The sequence below is a fragment of the Mirounga angustirostris genome, unplaced genomic scaffold (assembly GCF_029215605.1).
Source record: "Mirounga angustirostris isolate CCGP_5_RB_7025 unplaced genomic scaffold, mMirAng1.0.hap1 SCAF_15, whole genome shotgun sequence".
Taxonomy (NCBI): domain Eukaryota; kingdom Metazoa; phylum Chordata; class Mammalia; order Carnivora; family Phocidae; genus Mirounga; species Mirounga angustirostris.
The window spans coordinates 29,857,430-29,876,317 of NW_026991723.1; the positions used below are offsets into that span (position 1 = coordinate 29,857,430).

General features: G+C 35.6%; 1 protein-coding gene and 1 long non-coding RNA gene across 5 annotated transcripts in view; one reads left to right on the plus strand and one right to left on the minus strand.

The window, feature by feature from the left end:
• Positions 1-18,888, minus strand: part of LOC123849618 (uncharacterized) — a 150,005-nt gene that overhangs the window by 14,236 nt on the left and 116,881 nt on the right. Inside the window, exon 3 of the long non-coding RNA XR_006792114.3 lies at positions 48-189. This is a non-coding gene — a long non-coding RNA (uncharacterized LOC123849618). The remainder of the gene's footprint in view (positions 1-47; positions 190-18,888) is intronic.
• ERCC6L2 (ERCC excision repair 6 like 2) overlaps positions 1-18,888 on the plus strand; it is a 131,852-nt gene that overhangs the window by 814 nt on the left and 112,150 nt on the right. For 3 of the 4 annotated variants that reach the window (XM_064579485.1, XM_045882365.3, XM_045882363.3), the window contains exon 2: positions 4,926-5,350. In XM_064579485.1, coding sequence (XP_064435555.1) covers positions 5,327-5,350 — 24 coding nt within the window. In that variant the 5' untranslated portion in view covers positions 4,926-5,326. Of the gene's footprint in view, positions 1-2,059; positions 2,194-4,925; positions 5,351-18,888 lie in introns of those variants that run through there. The other variant, XM_064579484.1, reaches the window with a different exon arrangement.

Below are 18,888 nucleotides of genomic sequence, written 5' to 3' on the forward strand. Positions count from 1 at the left end.
CTGGGTTGGACCCGTTCCTGCCAGTTCCCTTGGGGTTGGGATTTTACCTTGTGGCTCCTCTGAATGACAGCCGGAGTCTGGCACCATTTCTTTGGGATTCAGTGTTGAGAACCTGGACTCTGGAGTCAGACTGGATCTAGTACTGGCTGTGACAGTTACTTGCTGAACAACTTTGGGCAGTTTCCTCATCTGTAAAATGGAGATCATTGCTGAGTTCTTGTGATTACGAAATAAGATAGTGTATGCAAAGCACTTATGTGACCCAGGTCCATAATAAGCATTCAGTAAATGTGTGGTATGTTTATCCTTTGTCCTTGTATGCCCCAGTTCTTAGCGAATGGTAGACGTTTGTAGTTACATAGGTGAATAAAGGTTGAGATATTCAGTTCACATTATTTGATTACACAAAGACCTTATATATGATGTACTGAATCAGGGCCTTACAGTCAACCTTTATTGGGTCCTCAAGAGAGGGTTTAAGGAGGGTGTGGCTATCTAACAAGTCAAATGGGATGCCTTCTTGTCCCCGTATTAATAGCTTTCATTATTAAAAGTGATATAATAAGAACTATCGGATATTGAGTGCTTGTTCTGTGCCCAGCAATATGCTGATTATTTATCTCCATGCTTTCCTTTGAGGAAGGTATCGATATCATTAAATAGATGAGGAATTCAGAGCTAAAGTTTAGAGAGGTTTATGTAATAAGCCTCAACTCTGAAGGCTAGGAATTGATGACACTATAACTCAGGGATCACAAATATAACTACCCATAGAAGCCTGGCAGTTGAAATAAGTAGAGAAGCTGCTGAGTGGAGATTGTAGTGACTGTGGTGCTCAGACCTCAGTTAAAAGGAGCAGGGACTACTCAGTTCAGGGACTTGTTCATTCATGTGTGCATGGTACAGTATGGTAGTTACAAGGTCAGATAGCTTGGGTCAAATCCAGGATCTGCCATTTTTAAGCTATGTAACCAAGGGCAAGTTGGTTAACCTTTATCTGTTTCACCATTTATAAAATGGAACTAACAATATTACTTACATGAAGTCATGAAAGGATAGTGGCGAGGCTTAAATAAAGCACATGCCTGGCACACATAAGTCTTCAAATGTTAGCTCTGTATAAATATTTGTTAGTTCTACAAGTATTTGAGTTTCAAACGTTGTTCTAGGTGCCCAGGATATAGTAGTGAACAAAGTAAGTCCCTGCTCTAGGGAACTAAGTTGAGATAAACAATAACAAATATTCCATATTTTTCTCTAAAAATGGAATTAAGCAGGGTAAAGAAAGAGTGGCAGGGAGTGCTATTTTAGATTCAGTGGTCAGAGAAAACACCTCTGAGGAGATGCCATTGGAGCAGAGACCTAAATGAAGTGAAAGAATCAGTCATTTGGGTATTTAGGGAGAGCGCTGATGGAAGGAATAGAAAGCTCGGGCCCTGAGGTGGGAGCATGCTTGCCATAGTGGAGGAACAGCAAGGAGACCAGTCTGGAATAAAGGAGAAAAGGAAATGATGTTAAAGAGGACCCTTCATTCAACCCTACAGGAAATCCTCCCAATTTAAGCTATTTGTTCTAGAATTTGATACAGAGAGATTCCAGCCTTTGCTCAAACTTAACTGAATCTGTTTAGTTCTAGAAATTATTCAAACTAAGGAACCAAATAGATTTCCAGAAATTGTTGTATGAAGCCCATAGGGCTTTTGCACATGCTGTGTGCTCAGAGATACTCTTCTTAGATCTTCTTCCCTTTTAAATTATGTTTCTTCAATACTCTTTTCCATAGCACTTTGTTCTTATCTCCTGAAGCACTTGCTACAATTTCGTGTTTGTGAACTTTTTGGTATCTGTCTCCCTCACTAGGTATCTAGGATCTGTAAGATCAAGGGTGTGTTTTTGTTAATAAATTCAGCACATTTATTGAGTGCCTACTGAGTGCCGAGGCTGGGGATAAAACTTGAAAAATACAGACACTTTCCTGGAAAGGAAATTATTCTCTAGTGGGAAAGATAGATAAAAACAAGTAAACATAGTCATTAAACATTGTGATATGAGTTATGGAGGCAATAAAATACTGAGATACAGAATAAAAGGGTACCCTACTTTAAATAAGGTGAAGAGATGACATAAAAACAGCTGAGAAAAGACTTGCTTAGCATGTTTGAGTACAGAGAAAAATTGAGATGGGTTGGAGAGGTAAGTATTGGCAGATCATACTGGGACTTATAGGCCATACTAAGGAGTTTGTACTTTATTCTTTATGCAATGATAACTATTGAAAAATTTTAAATTAAAGATTTATTAATTTTTAATTTTTTTTTAAGATTTATTTATTTATTTTAGAGAGAGAGCATGCAAGCAGGGGGAGGGGTAGAGAGAGGGGAAGAGAATCCTCAAGCATATACCCACTGAGCATGGAGCCTGACGCAGGGCTGGATGCCAGGACCCAGAGATCATGACCTGAGCCAAAATCAAGAGTTGGATGCTTAACCGCCTGAGCCACCCAGACGCCCCAGTAATTTATATTTTTAAATAGTATTGTTGCTATGTGTAAAATGGATTGTAGGGGGAAAATGGTGGGGGCAGCAGAGAGAATGGTTAGGAGTTCATAGCAGTAATTTAGGAGAAAGCCAAAGGTGGCATGCCTTAGGGCAGAGGACAGCAAACTATGGGCCTGGCCAAATCCAGCCTGATATTTATTGTAGATAAAGTTTTATTGGAACACAGCCATGCCCATTTGTTTATGTGTTCTCTGTCCCTGATTTTGTGTTACAAGGGTAAGAGACAGTATAGCCTGCAAAACTAAAATAATAAATAGCCCAAATCTGACTCTTTACAGAAAAAGTTTGCCAACAGTTGTTTTACAGAGGTGGTAGCATGATGGAGGGAAGTGATAAATTTTGAGGGAGAACCAGCAGGACTTTCTGATGGATTGGATATAGGGAGTAATATAAAAAGAGGAATAAGGGCTGGCTAAATGTGTTCTATCATGAAAAGTTGGCTAGATGATGATGCCATTTAATGAGATTTGGAAAGATTTAATGAGATTTGGAAAGAGCAAGGTTTAAGCAATATCATTTTTGACATTTTTTTTCATTTTATACCTATTGTGTGGTACAGTATATTTGTAGGTAATTGGTGTTAAAACGTGTATGTTGAATAATAAACACATTAATGACTTAAGTCCTTAAAAATTGGAAGGCATTTTCTGGATAGGCAAACAAATCATGTGAAACAGAAATAATGTGTTAAGAATTGCTATAAGGGTTAATTCTTAAGGCTCAAATGGTACTGGTACGAAAATAGGGCTCACTAATCTGTTATCCCTGTACAATGGATCAAGGTTTTAGTTTCATGTTAAAACTGTGTCTTTTAGAATTGTGTGACAGTTCTCAAACCGTTTGGATCCAAAGATTAGGAGAACAGATTTTTCCTGGTGTACTTCTAATTGTTATGCAAAATAACCTTACCAAAGTTAGTGGGAATAATGGTTTTACTTTTGAGGAATAGCATAATGAGTTATTCGTGCTTAAGAGAATGTAAATATACTAGTCATATTATAATCACAAATGTTATAAAAACCTAACAAGAAATCATCGGAAAGACCCTAAGAAACTACTAATGGTCTCAATAAGAAATATGTGAGAAAAATAATTCCTAGTATTTTTACATCTGTAGCCATGCAACTCCTCTGTAATTCTTGCTATAAGAAATTCCATTTAGAAAATTATTTTTACTTAATTTCCTCTATTTGGTATCTTTTAATTATACTAGTTGTATGCTCTAAAGATACTCCCCTCCCTGTTCATAGTGCTATATTTTCTGAATAGAAAATAAAATAGACGGGGCGCCTGCGTGGCTCAGTGGGTTAAGCTTCTGCCTTCGGCTCAGGTCATAATCCCAGGGTCCTAGGATCGAGTCCCGCATCAGGCTCCCTGCTCAGTGGGGGGCCTGCTTCTCCCTCTCCCTCTGCTGTTCCCCTGCTTGTGCTCTCTCACTCGCTTTCTGTCAAATAAAGAAATAAAATCTTTAAAAAAAAAAAGAAAATAAAATTGAAAGCTGTACAATTAAGCACGGAATAAATACATACAGAGAAAAGGGTCAGACTTTTCAAAGAATAATAAAATCTTAGCATAAAAGAGATCTTAGAATTCATCTCTTTTTAAAGAACTGCAAGCCTTTAAAACATAGAAGGGAGAAAAGCTGTGACAAAGCTGGCACGCATCACTCTGTGGTTGGATTAGAGATTCCCTTGGTTAGTTGTATACAAGTTCAGGGAACAGTTTAGAAGCAGTGATACTAGAAAAAAATGAAAAATAAAATTTTTTTTTAAAAAGAAGCAGCAATGTTGACAAGAAGTAACAGCTGTCTCCAGAGAAAGGAGATGGGAAAAAGCAGACAGGAGAATCACAAAAGCATTGCTGTCTAGAGGATTTTAGCTTGCTCATTATCAAGTCCCATTTACTATTACTCTACCATATCATGAATAATATACATGATGTTCACGAATCATCATGAATATCTAAATCGGTGGTTCTCAACCCTGGCTGTGAATCAGAATGGCCCTTTGAATTCAACAGTGTCCACCAAACAAAGTCATAAAACCAGATGCCCATGGCCCATAGCCACTGAACCACAATCAACAGAGGTAGTGTCCAAGCATGTATGAGGAGAGGAGATTATGACACACAGCCAGGGTGAGAATCACTGGAAATAAATTATATATCCTTTATTCTGCTTATTATAGGAGAACATCTGATAATATGTTTTAGGAGAATGTCTATACATGTTATAATTTAGCTTGTTTCAGTAATTTGGAAAGGGTATTCGTGTGAGGTACATTTTTTTTTTTCTCATAGCGGTGGATAAATGGGGGGTTGCTTTATAAGGTAGATTTGGAAATTTTATTTTCTTCTTTATTATTACAGACATATGGCATCCAGGAGAAAGATGTCTTGCCCCTTCTCCAGATAATGGCACACTTTGTGAAGCAAGCATAAAATCTATCACAGTGGATGAAAATGGGAAGTCATTTGCAATCATCTTATATTCAGATTTTCAAGAAAGAAAAGTACCTCTTAAAAGACTTCAAGAAGTAAAATCTCTTAAAGATTGCTCCAGGAATTTTATATTTGATGATGAAGATTTGGAAAAACCTTATTTCCCTGACCGAAAATTTCCATCATCTGCTGTTGCTTTTCCATTATCTGAAGATGGAGACTCTATTCCTTATACTATTAACAGGTATTTGAGAGACTACCAAAGGGAAGGAGCCCAGTTTCTCTATGCACACTTCATCCAAGGAAAAGGATGTATTCTTGGTGATGACATGGGACTTGGAAAAACAGTACAGGTATTTCTGCTAATTGCATTATAACTAAAATTCATTACAGTCATTTTATTATGTACATGAATGGATACCATATACAAATCTCTATTTGTGCTCCCAACTCTTATAGTAGCTATTTTGTGTGTGTGTGTGTGTCTGTGTTTCTCACCCACTGGCCAGGAAAGTCCTCAAAATTAGGATGGTGTGTAGTCATTATTTTATTCTCAGTACTTATTTAGTATTTGTGAAATATGTTACTCAAAATAATGTTTTGGTATAACTTGGCTTGATTTTACCTTTGGTAATACTAGTACTAAGATATCAATTATATTTAAAGTAGTTTAACTTTCTTAGCAATACTGTATGGAAGGAAAGTATTCTGACATTTGTTAAGCTACATAACATGGTTAAATTGATTTCTTGCAGGCCTTTTGTGTATATTGTTTAGAGTTTATCATATTAGAAGTTTCTTAATCTGGGATCCCTGGACCGCTAGGAATTCCACTGGTGCACTTCACAGAGGCTTCCTATTTCCCTAAAATGTGTGCCAGAATTTGTATACTTACATGCTTTTCTTCAGAGGGAGTGTTTGTTAGTTATCTATTGCTGTATAACAAATTACTCCAAAATTTAGTAGCTTACAAGAGTATGCATTTATCATATTACAGTTTCTGTGGGTCAGGAATCCAGGTGCAGATTAGCTGGGTCCTCTGGCTCCACCTCTCACAAAGCACCACCTCTCAAGGTTGGACTAGGGTGGATTCCCTTTGTGGCCACGGGGTTGTTGGCAGGATTCAGGTCCTTGTGGGATGTTAGACTGAGGCCTCAGTTTCTCATGAGCTATTTATTGGTGAAGGGCTCCCTTGGTTCCCTGCTACATGGGCCTCTTACTGGAGTTTCTTACAACATGGCAGCATGCTTCTTCAGGGAGAGCAAGTGAGAGGGCAAGAGAGAGCACGAGTAAGAGGGAACTCATGGTCTTTTGTAACCTAATCACAGAAGAGACAGCCCTTCACTTTTGCCGTATTTGCTTCTTTAGAAGCAAATTGCTAGGTTCAGCTCTTACTTAAGGGGGAAGATTAAATAGGGCTGTGGATACCAGCAGGTTGGGATTATTGGGATCCCTGTTAGAAGCTGCTTATCACAAAGGTTTGTGATCTAAAAAGATTAGAGTTCTGAAGCTAGACTTTATACTATACAATTACTCTAGTTTTTCAGGAGTGTTTGTCTAGTTTCTGATTAAATCCTTCTGTGTTTCCTTCATTATAATTGAATTTAAGCTATTTTATTCTTCATGACACCTCCATTGTTAGTGGAACTCAAAGGTAAGTGAAAAACTAATTTCAACATTTAAAAATAGTCTAGGGGCGCCTGGGTGGCTCAGTGGGTTAAGGATCATACTCTTGGTTTTGGCTCAGGTCATAATCTCAGGGTTGTGAGATTGAGCCCCACATCGGGCTCCGTGCCCAGCTCAGAGTCTGCTTTGGATTCTCTCTCTCCCTCTCCTCTCTCTGCCCCTCCCCCTGCTCACATGTGTGTGCTCTCTCTCGCTCTCTCAAATAAATAAATAAAAATCTTTAAAAAATAGTCTAATAATGCAATTATGTATAAAGCTCTGATGTAAAAAGCTAGAGTAAAACTAAGTCCTTCAATAATCATAGTGTATCACCATTAGCCGTACTGTTTGTCTAAGTCCAGGCAATGCACATAGTTCTAGGCTTGCACATTGAAGGTGCTCAATAATTGCTTATGGAATAAACAAATTTACTTTCTCAGGAGAATAGGTGGCAAGAATAAAGAAAGGAGCCTTTAGGAAAATATCATCTGTGACCAAGGTATATGGATGAATACTAGAGGAAAATAAATAACTATAACCATAAATAACTAATATGACTATCTTTACATACAGTTTTATTGTTTTTGCCCATGCTAGAATGTCTTTTCCCACACTTCTTTGACTAGCCAATGCCTGCTAATCTGCAAAATCAGAAACATGAAGATGCTACTAAAAGTGACCGTTTTGGGAACTAGTTGGGAATCTCCTCCCATTAAAACTACCATATACAATTCAAATTCTTATGCATGTTTTAGGCTCAAATTTAGCTTTCGTCTCTGAAGTCCATGTTATAAAGAAATTTCCTTTATTTTATGATGTATTTTTTAAAGTGATTTTACTGCAAAATTTTGTATTACCTGACACACTGAAATCCTTGGAAGGCTTTCAATTATGTTTTGAATGTGCTTTGAAAGTCTTGAGGGCTTATCTTCTGAAGATTAGGACATAGTTTCTATACTAGTTTTGATACTTAGCTGGATTTTTCTGATCCTTGGAAACCTACATCCCTGGTTATTATTCTTATAGCTCAGGGAATAATTTCTACATGAATAGGAGGTTTGGGAGATCCATTTAAGGTGGAGCTTCTATAAATACAATGACTAAACCAGTTGAAGAAATGTGGACTATAGTTAGTTTAGTAGAATTTCAAAGTACAGTAGAATTAGGTGAAAATGGTCTATGAAAATTTACTGTTGGCATTTATTACCATTGGCATTTACCATTTGGACTGTAATATAATCTTATTCATTTTTTTCCTTTTTTCTGATAACATCCCTTAAGTTTTTCCCTTCTCACATTCTGACTTGACCATAATATGAAATTGAACTTTTCTTTTTAAAAAAGCTTGGTTTACATCCGAAATAAAGTTTGTTTCCCTCATTTCAGATTTAAAAATGTCAGCTCAATATTTTACATTCTTCAAGGGATGAGGATTTTAAAATGTGCATTTGATCTAGTGACATTGGAAATTATTGGTATCTTGAACAAGAGCTATTTTGCTGGAATTCAGTGGGGGGGGGGGGAGGGCTCAAGCCAGATGAAGTAGGTGAAGGCATAGACATGGGAAGTATGCTTACCTCTTTAAGAAAGGGGGCTTTGAAAGGAACAAAAGTGACCTAGTAATAGCTGAAGGAGGATGGAATTTTGAGGAAGTTTCTTTTTTGTTTGTTTGTATCATTTGGAAAGAGGAGGAACTTGAGTATTTTTTAAGTGAATTGGAAGGATCTATCTGATTGAGAGGGAACAGTTGAATATACAACATACATAAACATATGTATGCATATATTTCATATATACTGGTCCATGAATACACAGACATAAATAAATGTGCAAAAAATGGAGTCACTACTGTCTTACAAACTGATTTTTCCCTCAGGATCTTCTTATGAATCTTTTCAAACATATAGAAGAGTTGGAAGAATTGTACAATGAATACCTATATACCTACCACCTAGATTCTTTTAACATGTCATTATACATGGCTTTATCACTTACTATCCATCCATCAAGCCATGTTTTGTTGCATTTTAAAGTAGCAGACATTAATATATCCTGTCCCCAAACACTTGAGCATATGTGTCATTAGCTAGTTAGTGTTTATTTACAATTCTTTTTTTTCATTTTGAAGTAAAATTTACAATGACATGCATAAATCTTAAGTATACCCACCAATCCATGAGCTTTGACATCTGTGTAAGCCAAATAAACCCTTTAAAGATACAGAACATTATCATCACTCTAGAAGAGATCAATTCTGTTTCTTCCTGGTCTTCCCACCACCCCCAAGAGGCAATCACTGTTCTGCTTTTTTATATCATAGATTAGTTTTGCTTTTTTATATAAATAGGATCATACATGTACACTCTGTGTAAGGCTTCTTTCACTTAGTATAATATTTTGAGTCTCATCTGTGTTATTGACTGCATAAGTAGTTTGTTCCTTTTTATTGCTGGTAGTTACTCCATTGTTTAGATGCTGCATTTTGTTTATCTATCCTCCAGCTTATGGACACCTGAGCTGTTTCCAGTTTTTAGTTGTTATGAATAAAACTGTTAAGAACTCTCTTGAACAATCTTCTATGTATTCACTTTTCTTGAGTAAATAATTAGGAATGGAATTACTTGGTCATAAACTAATGTATGCTTAGTTTTATAAGAAATTGCCAAACCTTTTCCAAAGCGTTTGTACCATTTTGCATTCCTGCCAACAATGTATGAAATTATGGTTGCTCTATATTCTTACAAAATTTGGTTTTGTCAGTCTTACTAGTTTTAGCAGACTTGTTGGTTGTATGTGTATATATTCATTTGTATGTTGTGTATGTACTTTTTAAAGTTACAGTTGTTATACATTAAAGTGCATAAATTTACAGTGTATGGTTTTGTAAGTTTTACATATAAATGCACCCAAGAAATGATCACTACAATACCACAATCAAGATAATGAACACATCTATTACCCCAGAAGTTTCCTTGTGTTCATTTGTGCCTGTGATGTGTTCAACACCAATAATTCATCTGTTTTCACTTTTAGTTTTAATTGGACTAAGAAATTAAAATTGGGAATGAATGCAAAATCCTAGATTTTTATTAAAATTTCCCAATATTTTACAGAATTCTCAAATTCATGGAATTTGACAAATTAAGTTAAAATTAAGATCTTCATCATCTTGGATAGATGGACAGGTTGAATTATGAATTATCATAATTAGGAATATAGTTTTCTTATAATGAAACAATCCGTAGATGAATTAAGAGGAAAGCAATGGATTAGGTTTATATTGCTTAATTTAAATTGTCATATAGTATCTAATTGGTATCTTTTCTGCCTTTTCAGTAGCCTTTGAGGACCAGTTTGCCTATAATTCAAAAGAATATATGTATCTTTGTGTGTGTGTATCTGTGTGTGTGTGTGTGTGTGTATGATTCTGTCTTTAATTATAAACAGTAAAATGCATGGATCAAAAGTGTACAGTTATGCGTATTTAACTCATCTATATGTATATATATAAAACCACTACTCTAATAAGATATAGAACATTTCCCTCACTATATAGTTTCCTCATGTCCCGTTCTAATCAATACCCAGTTGCCTGACCTTTTCATTATTGTCCAGTGCTTGAACTCTGTCATTTGTGAAACATTCTTTTCGCCTCCTTTAGTCTGAGTTCTGCATCAGCCATTTTGTTCACATCAATCTCTTGCTGAATTTTTTTTTTTAAAGAAATTTTTAATTTACTTATTTGACAGAGAGAGACACGCGAGAGAGGGAACACAAGCAGGGGGAGTGGGAGAGGGAGAAGCAGGCTTCCCGCTGAGCAGGGAGCCCGATGCGGGGCTCGATCCCAGGACCCTGGGATCATGGCCTGAGCCAAAGGCAGACGCTTAACAACTGAGCCACACCGGTGCCCTCTTGCAGTTATTACTATTTTTATATAGTTATTACTGTTTTCTGCTCATCAGTTTTTTTCTCAGCCATGCTTCCTCACCTCATCTCCTTTCCCACTCTGCCCCACCCCCAAATCAACTGGATTTCAGACTGCTGGCAGATACAAATAAGCCTTTCATCTAAGCTTTTCCAGCACCTAGCACAGTACCTGGCATGTATTAGGTAATGAATATGTTTTTATTGAATGGACCAATGAATTTTAAGTTGGATTAGGTAATCATGTGTTATAGCTTATATTTAATGATCCCTATATGTTAGGCTCTGTGATAGGCATTTTCTGTTAAGCCTACATGTTAATTAGGCCTTGTTGCCCCCATTTTATTGATGAAAAAATTGAAATTTATTGATACATTATGTAAATTGCCCAACGTCACATAGTTAGTATAAAACTGGTTGGTCAGACTCCAAACTCCTGCATTACACTGCCTTATATAATATGGGCTAGAAATGCAAATTTTGTTAGAATATTTTAAAACTCAGCACAAGTTTTGACCATTCTTATATGTCATCATTTTATAATCTTTTAGATAACATAATTTGCTGAAAAATCTACTTTATTGTGATATACAAGACTGTATGCAAGTCTCCTTATCTCAGTGGAATGATGCTAACGAAAACAGCTCCTGTTTATTGAATTATTGATCTGTATTAACTTGACATTTTACATTTTTTTTAACTTTTTCAAGAACTAGAATAATGGTGATTATACCTTAAATGCCCAAATGTTTCTCATAAAAATATAAGGTATAATTTAAAATTTTTTTATTGAGGTGAAATTCACATAACATAAACTAACCATTTTAAAGTATACAAGTAACTTAGTGCATTCACAATGTTATGCAACCCCATCTCTCTCTGTTTTAAAATTTTTTATCAGCACAGAACACCCCAGAAGTAATTACCTTCATTTCCCTGACAACCACTAATGGGCCTTTTGTCTATATGGATTTGCCTTTCCTGAATATTTCATGTAAAAGGAATCATACAATTGTGACCATTTGTGCCTGGCTTCTTTCATTCATTTAGTATGATGTTATCAGGGCTTATCCAAGTATATCAGTACTTCATTCCCTTTATGGCTGAGAAATATTCTGTTGTATGTAAATACCACAATTTGCTTTTCTTTTCTTTTTTTTTTTTTTTTTTTTTTTAAAGATTTTATTTATTTATTTGACAGAGAGAGACACAGCCAGAGAGGGAACACAAGCAGGGGGAGGGGAGAGGGAGAAGCAGGCTTCCTGGAGAGCAGGGAGCCCAATGCAGGGCTCGATCCCAGGACCCTGGGATCATGACCTGAGCCGAAGGCAGCCGCTTAACGACTGAGCCACCCAGGCGCCCCTGCTTTTCTTTTCATCCTTTGGATTGTTTCCACCTTTTGGCTGTTACGAAAAATGCTGCTATCATGTACAAGATTCTGTGTGGACATAGCTATCGTTTCTTTTGTTTATGTACCTAGTAGTAGAATTACTAGATCATATGGTATTTCTATGTTTATTTTTCTGAGGAACTGGTATACCATTTTCCACAGTGGCTACACCATTTTACATTCCCATCATCAATGTGTAGGGTTTCCTATTTCTGCACATCCTTGTCAATACTTATTATTTTACTTTCTTCATTATAGCCATTCTAGTGCATGTGAAGTGGTATCTCGTTGTGGTTTTGATTTGCATTTCTGTAATGACCAATGATGTTGAACAACTTTCCATGTGCTTTTTGGCTATATATATATATATATATGTCTTCTTTGGAGAAGTATGTATTCAAGTTGATATGTAGACTGAATGTTTGTGTCCCCCCAAAATGCATGTGTTGAGACTTTAATCCTCAATGTGATAGTATTATTTGGAGGTGGGGTCTTTGGGGAGTGATTAGGGATGAGATTAGTGACACTGTAAGAAGAGATAGGAGAAAGTTTGCTTCCTTTCTCTGCTCTGTCATCTGAGGATACAACAAGAAGACTTCAAGTATATGTCATCCACCAATAGAGACAGTTTTACTTCTTTAATTTTTATGTCTTTTATTTCTATTTCTTGCCATATTTCACTGGCTAGATAGGATTCCAGGACAATTTGAATAGAAGCAGTGACATCCTTATCTCATTCCTGTCTTAGACAGAAAGCATTCAATATTTTAACATTAAGTATATTAGCTGTAGGATTTTCATACTGTCTTTTATCAGATGCAGGATGTTTCCTAATTTCTGAGGGTTTTTTTGGTAGTTACTGTGTATTGACTTCATCAAATATGTTTTCTGCATCCATTGAGATCATCAATTTTTCTCCTTTTCTCTGTTAATATATGAATCAATATGATTTATATTGATTGGTTTTTTTAATCTTAAACTAGTTCTGTATTTTTCAGATAAACTCAATTTGATCATGAGGTATTGTTTTTATATTTGCTGGATTTAATTGGCTAATATATATATATTTTTTTAGCTTTTTTTTTTTAAGATTTTATTTATTTATTTGACAGAGAGAGAGACAGCGAGAGAGGGAACACAAGCAGGGGGAGTTGGAGAGGGAGAAGCAGGCTCCCCACAGAGCAAGGAGCCTGATGTGGGACTTGATTCCAGGACCCTGGGATCACAACCTGAGCTGAAGGCAGTCACTTAACCGACTGAGCCACCCAGGAGCCCTAATTGGCTAATATTTTAAGAATTTTTGCCTTTATATATTTATTATGGATATTGGTCTATAGTTTTCTCATATTATGTTTGTCTGGTTTTGGTATTGAAGTTATGCAGATCTCATAAAATAGAGAAGTGTTTCTTCCTCCTTTTTTAACTAAAAGAATTGGGTAAAGTTTCTGTTATTTTATACTTAAATATTTGATAGAATTTACTAGTGACATCTTTTGGACCTGGAATTTTCTTTGAGGGAAGGTTTTTGATAATGGATTCAATTACTTTAATAGCTATGAAGCTATTAAGAGTTTCTACTTCTTCCTGTGTCAGTTTGGTAAATTGTATTTTTCAAAGAATTTATCCATTTCATCTAAGTTGTCAAACTGATAAAGATTTCCATGATATTCCTTTTCACTCTTCTAGTCTTTGTAGGATCTGAGTGATACCTCTGCATTTTTAATGTGAATATTTTATATTCTGTTTTATTCTGTTTTTTAAAAGATTTTATTTATTTATTTGAGAGAGACAGAGTGTGTATGCGTGTGCGTGGCACGAGTGGGGGAGGGGTAGAGGCAGAGGCCCAGGGAGAAGCAGACTCCCTGCTGAGCAGGGAGCCCTATGTGTGGCTTTGATCCCAGGATCCTGGGATCATGACCTGAGCCCAAGGCAGACTCATAACTGAGCCATGCAGGCGCCTCTCTGTTTTATTCTTGATAACCCAACGAGGTTTATTGATTTTGTTGATCTTTTCAAAGAACCAACTTTTAGCTTTGTTAATAAAAGAATCTGTGTCTTAATATTTAAAGTGTGTCTCGTGTAGCAGAAATAAACAAAATAGAAAGTAAACAAACAAAAACCAATAGAACAGATCAATGAAACCGTAAGTTGGTTCTTTGAAAGGACCAACAAAATTGATAAACCTTTAGCCAGATTCATAAAAAAAAGAAAAAGAAGAAAAGAAAAAAGAGGACTCAAAATCAGACATGAAAGAGGAGAAATAACACCTAACGCCACAGAAATAAAAAGGATTGTAAGAGAATATTATAAACTAGAAAAAAATGGATAAATTCCTAGAAACATAATCTCCCAAAACTGAATCAGGAAGGAATAGAAAATTTGAACAGACTGATAATCAGCAATGAAATTTAATCAGTAATCAAAAAACTCCCAACAAACAAAGGTCTAGGACTGAAGGGCTTCACAGGTGAATTCAACCAAACACTTAAAGAAGAGTTAATACCTATTCTTCTCAAACTATTCCAAAAAATAGAAGAGGAAGGAAAACTTCCAAATCCATTCTATGAAGCCAGCATTACCGTGATACCAAAAGAAGATAAAAACACTACAGAAATGAGAACTATAGGCCAATATCTCTGATGAACATAGATGCAAAAACTTCTAAAAGATATTAGCAAACCAAATTCAACAATACGTTAAAAAACCCCCACAATCAAGTGGTATTTATTCCCGGGTTGCAAATCAACCATGATATATGATATCAAGAAGAGAAAGGATAAAAACCATATGATCATTTTAATAGACACAGTGAAAGTATTTAACAAAGTAGAACATCCATTCATGATAAAAACCCTCAACAAAATATTTCTAGAGGGAACATACCTCAACATAATAAAGGCCATATGTGAAAAACCCACAACTAGCATCATACTCAATGGTGAAAACTGAGAGTTTTTCCCCTAAGGTCAAGAACAAGACAAGGATGTCCATTTTCAGCAGTTTTATTCAACATAGTACCCAGAAGTCCTAGCCACAGCAATGAGACAAGAAAAAGGATTAAAAGTCTTCCAAATTGGTAAGGAGGAAGTAAAATCTTCACTATTTGCAGATGACATGATGCTATATATAAAAAACCTAGGGGCGCCTGGGTGGCTCAGTCGTTAAGCATCTGCCTTCAGCTCAGGTCATGATCCCAGAGTCCTGGGATCGAGTCCCACATCGGGCTTCCCGCTCTGCGGGAAGCCTGCTTCTCCCTCTCCCACTCCCCCTGCTTGTGTTCCTGCTCTCGCTATGTCTCTCTCTGTTAAATAAATAAAATCTTTAAAAACAAAAAAACAAAACCCTAAAGATTCCACCAAAAACTACTAGAACTGATAAAGGAATTCAATAAGGTTGTAGGATACAAAATCAATATACAGAAATCCATCACATTTCTATACACTAATAATGAAGCAACAGAAAGAGAAATTAAGAAAATGATCCAATTTACAGCTGCACCAAAAATAATAAAATATCTAGGAATAAACTTAACCAAGGTGAAAGACGTATACTCTGAAAACTATAAAACATTAATAGAAGAAATTGAAGATGACACAAACAAATGGAAAGACATTCCATGCTCAAGGACTCAAAGAACAAATATTGTTAAAATGTCCATACTACCCAAAGCAATCTACAGATTTAATGCAATCCCTATCAAAATACCAACAGCATTTTTCACAACACTAGAACAAACAATCCTAAAATTTGTGTGGAACCACAAAAGACCCCAAATAGCCAAAGCAACCTTGAAAAAGAAAAATAAAGCTGTAGGCATCACAATTCCATATTTCAAGTAATACTGCAAAGCTGTAGTAATCAAAACAGTATGGTGCTGGCACAAAAACAGACACCTAGATCAATGGAACAGGGGAGAAAATCCAGAAACAAATTCACAGTTATATGGTCAATTAATCTTTCACAAAGGAGGCAAGAATATACAATGGGGAAAAGTCTCTTCAATAAATAGTGTTGGGAAATCTGGACAGCTATGTGCAAAAGAATGAAACGACCACTTTTTTATACCATACACAAAAATAAACTCAATGAATTAAGGACCTAAATGTGAGACCTGAAGCTATAACAATTCTAGACGACAGCACAGGCAGTAATTTATCTGACACTGGTTGTAACATTTTTCTAGATGTATCTCCTGAGGCAAGGGAAACAAAAGCAAAAATAAACTATTGGGATTACATCAAAATAAAAAACTTATGCACAGCAAAGGAAATAGTCAACAAAACTAAAAGACAACCTACTTAATGGGAGGAGAAGATATTTGCAAATGACATATGTGATAAAAGGTTTATATCCAAAATACATAAAAAACTTATAAAAACACTCCAAAAAAACCCAACCCCCAAATAATACGATTAAAATGGGCAGAAGACATGAACAGACATTTTTCCAAAGAAGACATACAAATGGCCAACAGACACATGAAATATGCTCAACATCACTCATCATCAGGGAAATCAAATCCCCATCAGGATGGCTAAAATGAAAAACACAAGAGAAAGCGAGTGTTGACAAGGATGTGGAGAAAAAGGAACCCTTGTGCACCATTGATGGGAATGCAAACTGGTGCAGCCATTGTGGAAAGCAGTATGGAGGTTCCTCAAAAAATAAAAATGGAATGACCCTATGATCTAGTAATTGCACTACTGGGTATTTATCCAAAGAATACAAAAACACTAATTCAAAAGGATATATGCACCCTTATGTTTATTGCACCATTATTTCCAATAGCCAAATTATGGAAGTATCCCAAGTGTCCATCAATAGATGAATGGGTGAAGAAGATATGGTGTGTATCTAAATCTATATAGATATGTATAGATACACACACACACAGGAATATTATTCACCCATAAAGAAAAATGCAATCTTGCCATTTGCAACAACATGGCAAGCAAAGTCAATCAGTCAAAGGCAAATACCATATGATTTCACTCTATGTGGAATTTAAGAAACAAAGGGAAAAAAAAAGAGTCAAACCAAAAAACAGACTCTTAACTATAGAGAACAAACAGGTGGGTTACCAGAGGGGAGGTGGGTTACCAGAGGGGAGGTGGGTGGGCAGATGGGTGGAATAGGTGAAGATTAAGAGTACACTCATCTTGATGAGCACTGAATAATACATAGAATTGTTGAATCACTATATTTACACCTGAAAATAATATAACACTGTATGCTAGCTATACTGGAATTAAATTTAAAAAAAAATAAAGTGGGTCTCTTGTAGACAACTCAATCCATTTTGGCAAACATAGATATTTAATTGGAGTGTTTAGTCCATTTACATTTCTGTTATATTTGGATTTGTACATACCATTTTATTATTTGGTTTTTGTTTGAACAGACTGTTTTCTGTCTTACTCTTCCTCCATTCCTGCTTTCTTTTGGGTTGCTAGGATATTTTAAAAAATATATTTCAGTTCTTCTATTGGCTTTTTAACTATTTACATTTTTTTTTGTTGGTTGCCCTAGTGATAAAAATATACATTCCCAACTTTTCACAGTGTGCTTAAAGTTAATAATGTAGCACTTCATGTAAAATATATCTTCTAATGAAATGGGTTGTCCTATTCTTATTTTAAGGAAACTAATGTTAGGAAAGTTAAGTGTAATACCTAACTAATACCCATACAATATCTAAATTTTGAAAATTAAACCAAACTTGGTTTTAGTATATATTTCTTTTTTATATTTCTGTGTTACATTCGCTAAGGGTTTTGCTTCTATATGAATAAGAAAAATTGGCCTATAAATCTCCTGCATATGATATTCTTATCATATTTTCTTATCAAGATTATGTTCCTCTCCTCTCCTCTCCTCTTCCCTTCCCTTCTCCTGCCTTCCCTTCCCTTTTCCCTTTCCTTTCCCTTCCCCTTCCCTTATACCTTTTCTTTTCTTTTTTCTTTTCTTTTCCTTCCCTTCCCTTTCCTTCCCCTTCCCCTTTCCTTTCTCTCTTTTTTTTTTTAAGCAGGCTCCACAGTGGAGCCTAGCGTAGGGCTTGAACTCAAACTCTGAGATCAAGACCTGAGGTGAGATCAAGAGTAGGATGCTTAACTCACTGAGCCACCCAGGTGCTCCAGAGCTGGCATTGTATCTTTCTTAAGCATTGGTAGACTTTATTGGTGAAGCCATTTGACTTTTAGTTTTCTTTGTGTAAGGTTTATAATTATGTTTAGATTTAATAGTTTTATGAATATGTAAATTTTATGTTTTTTCTTGTGTCAGTATTGATAAGTTCTGTTCTTCATTTCTTCTAAATTTTTAGTTATTGGCATGACATTATTTATTATGTCCTTTGTGTGTGTGTGTGTATGTTTGTGTTTGCCTCTTAGTTTTTCTTCTTCATTAATTTTCTGGGGGCTTATCACTTTTTAAAAACCTTTCACAAGAATGATCATTTGGCTTTGTTGATCCTTTTTATTATATGCTTTTCTACTTACACATTTTATTTATAATTCTGTTTTTTGTGTTATGTTTTCTGTATTTTTATTAATTTTTGAAATAGATTCTTAGATACTTATTAGCAGCTTCTTTTCTTTTCTAATATAGGCATTTAAGTCCCTAAAACATGATTTTAGGTGTAGTCTAAAAGTTTAATATGTAATTGTTATTTATTATTATTAAACTCAAAATGTATTCTAATCTCAGTTGTGAAATTAGAAGTATATTCTAATATACTTCATTTTTAATTTTATACATATTTTTTAAGATTTTATTTATTTGAGAGAGCGAAAGAGAGAGCACGGGCAGGAGGTAGGGGCAAAGGGAGAGGGAGAAGCAGACTCCCTGCTGAGCAGAGTCCCAAGCAAACCACACTGAGTGCAGAGCCCTACACAGGGCTAGTGATCCCAGGAT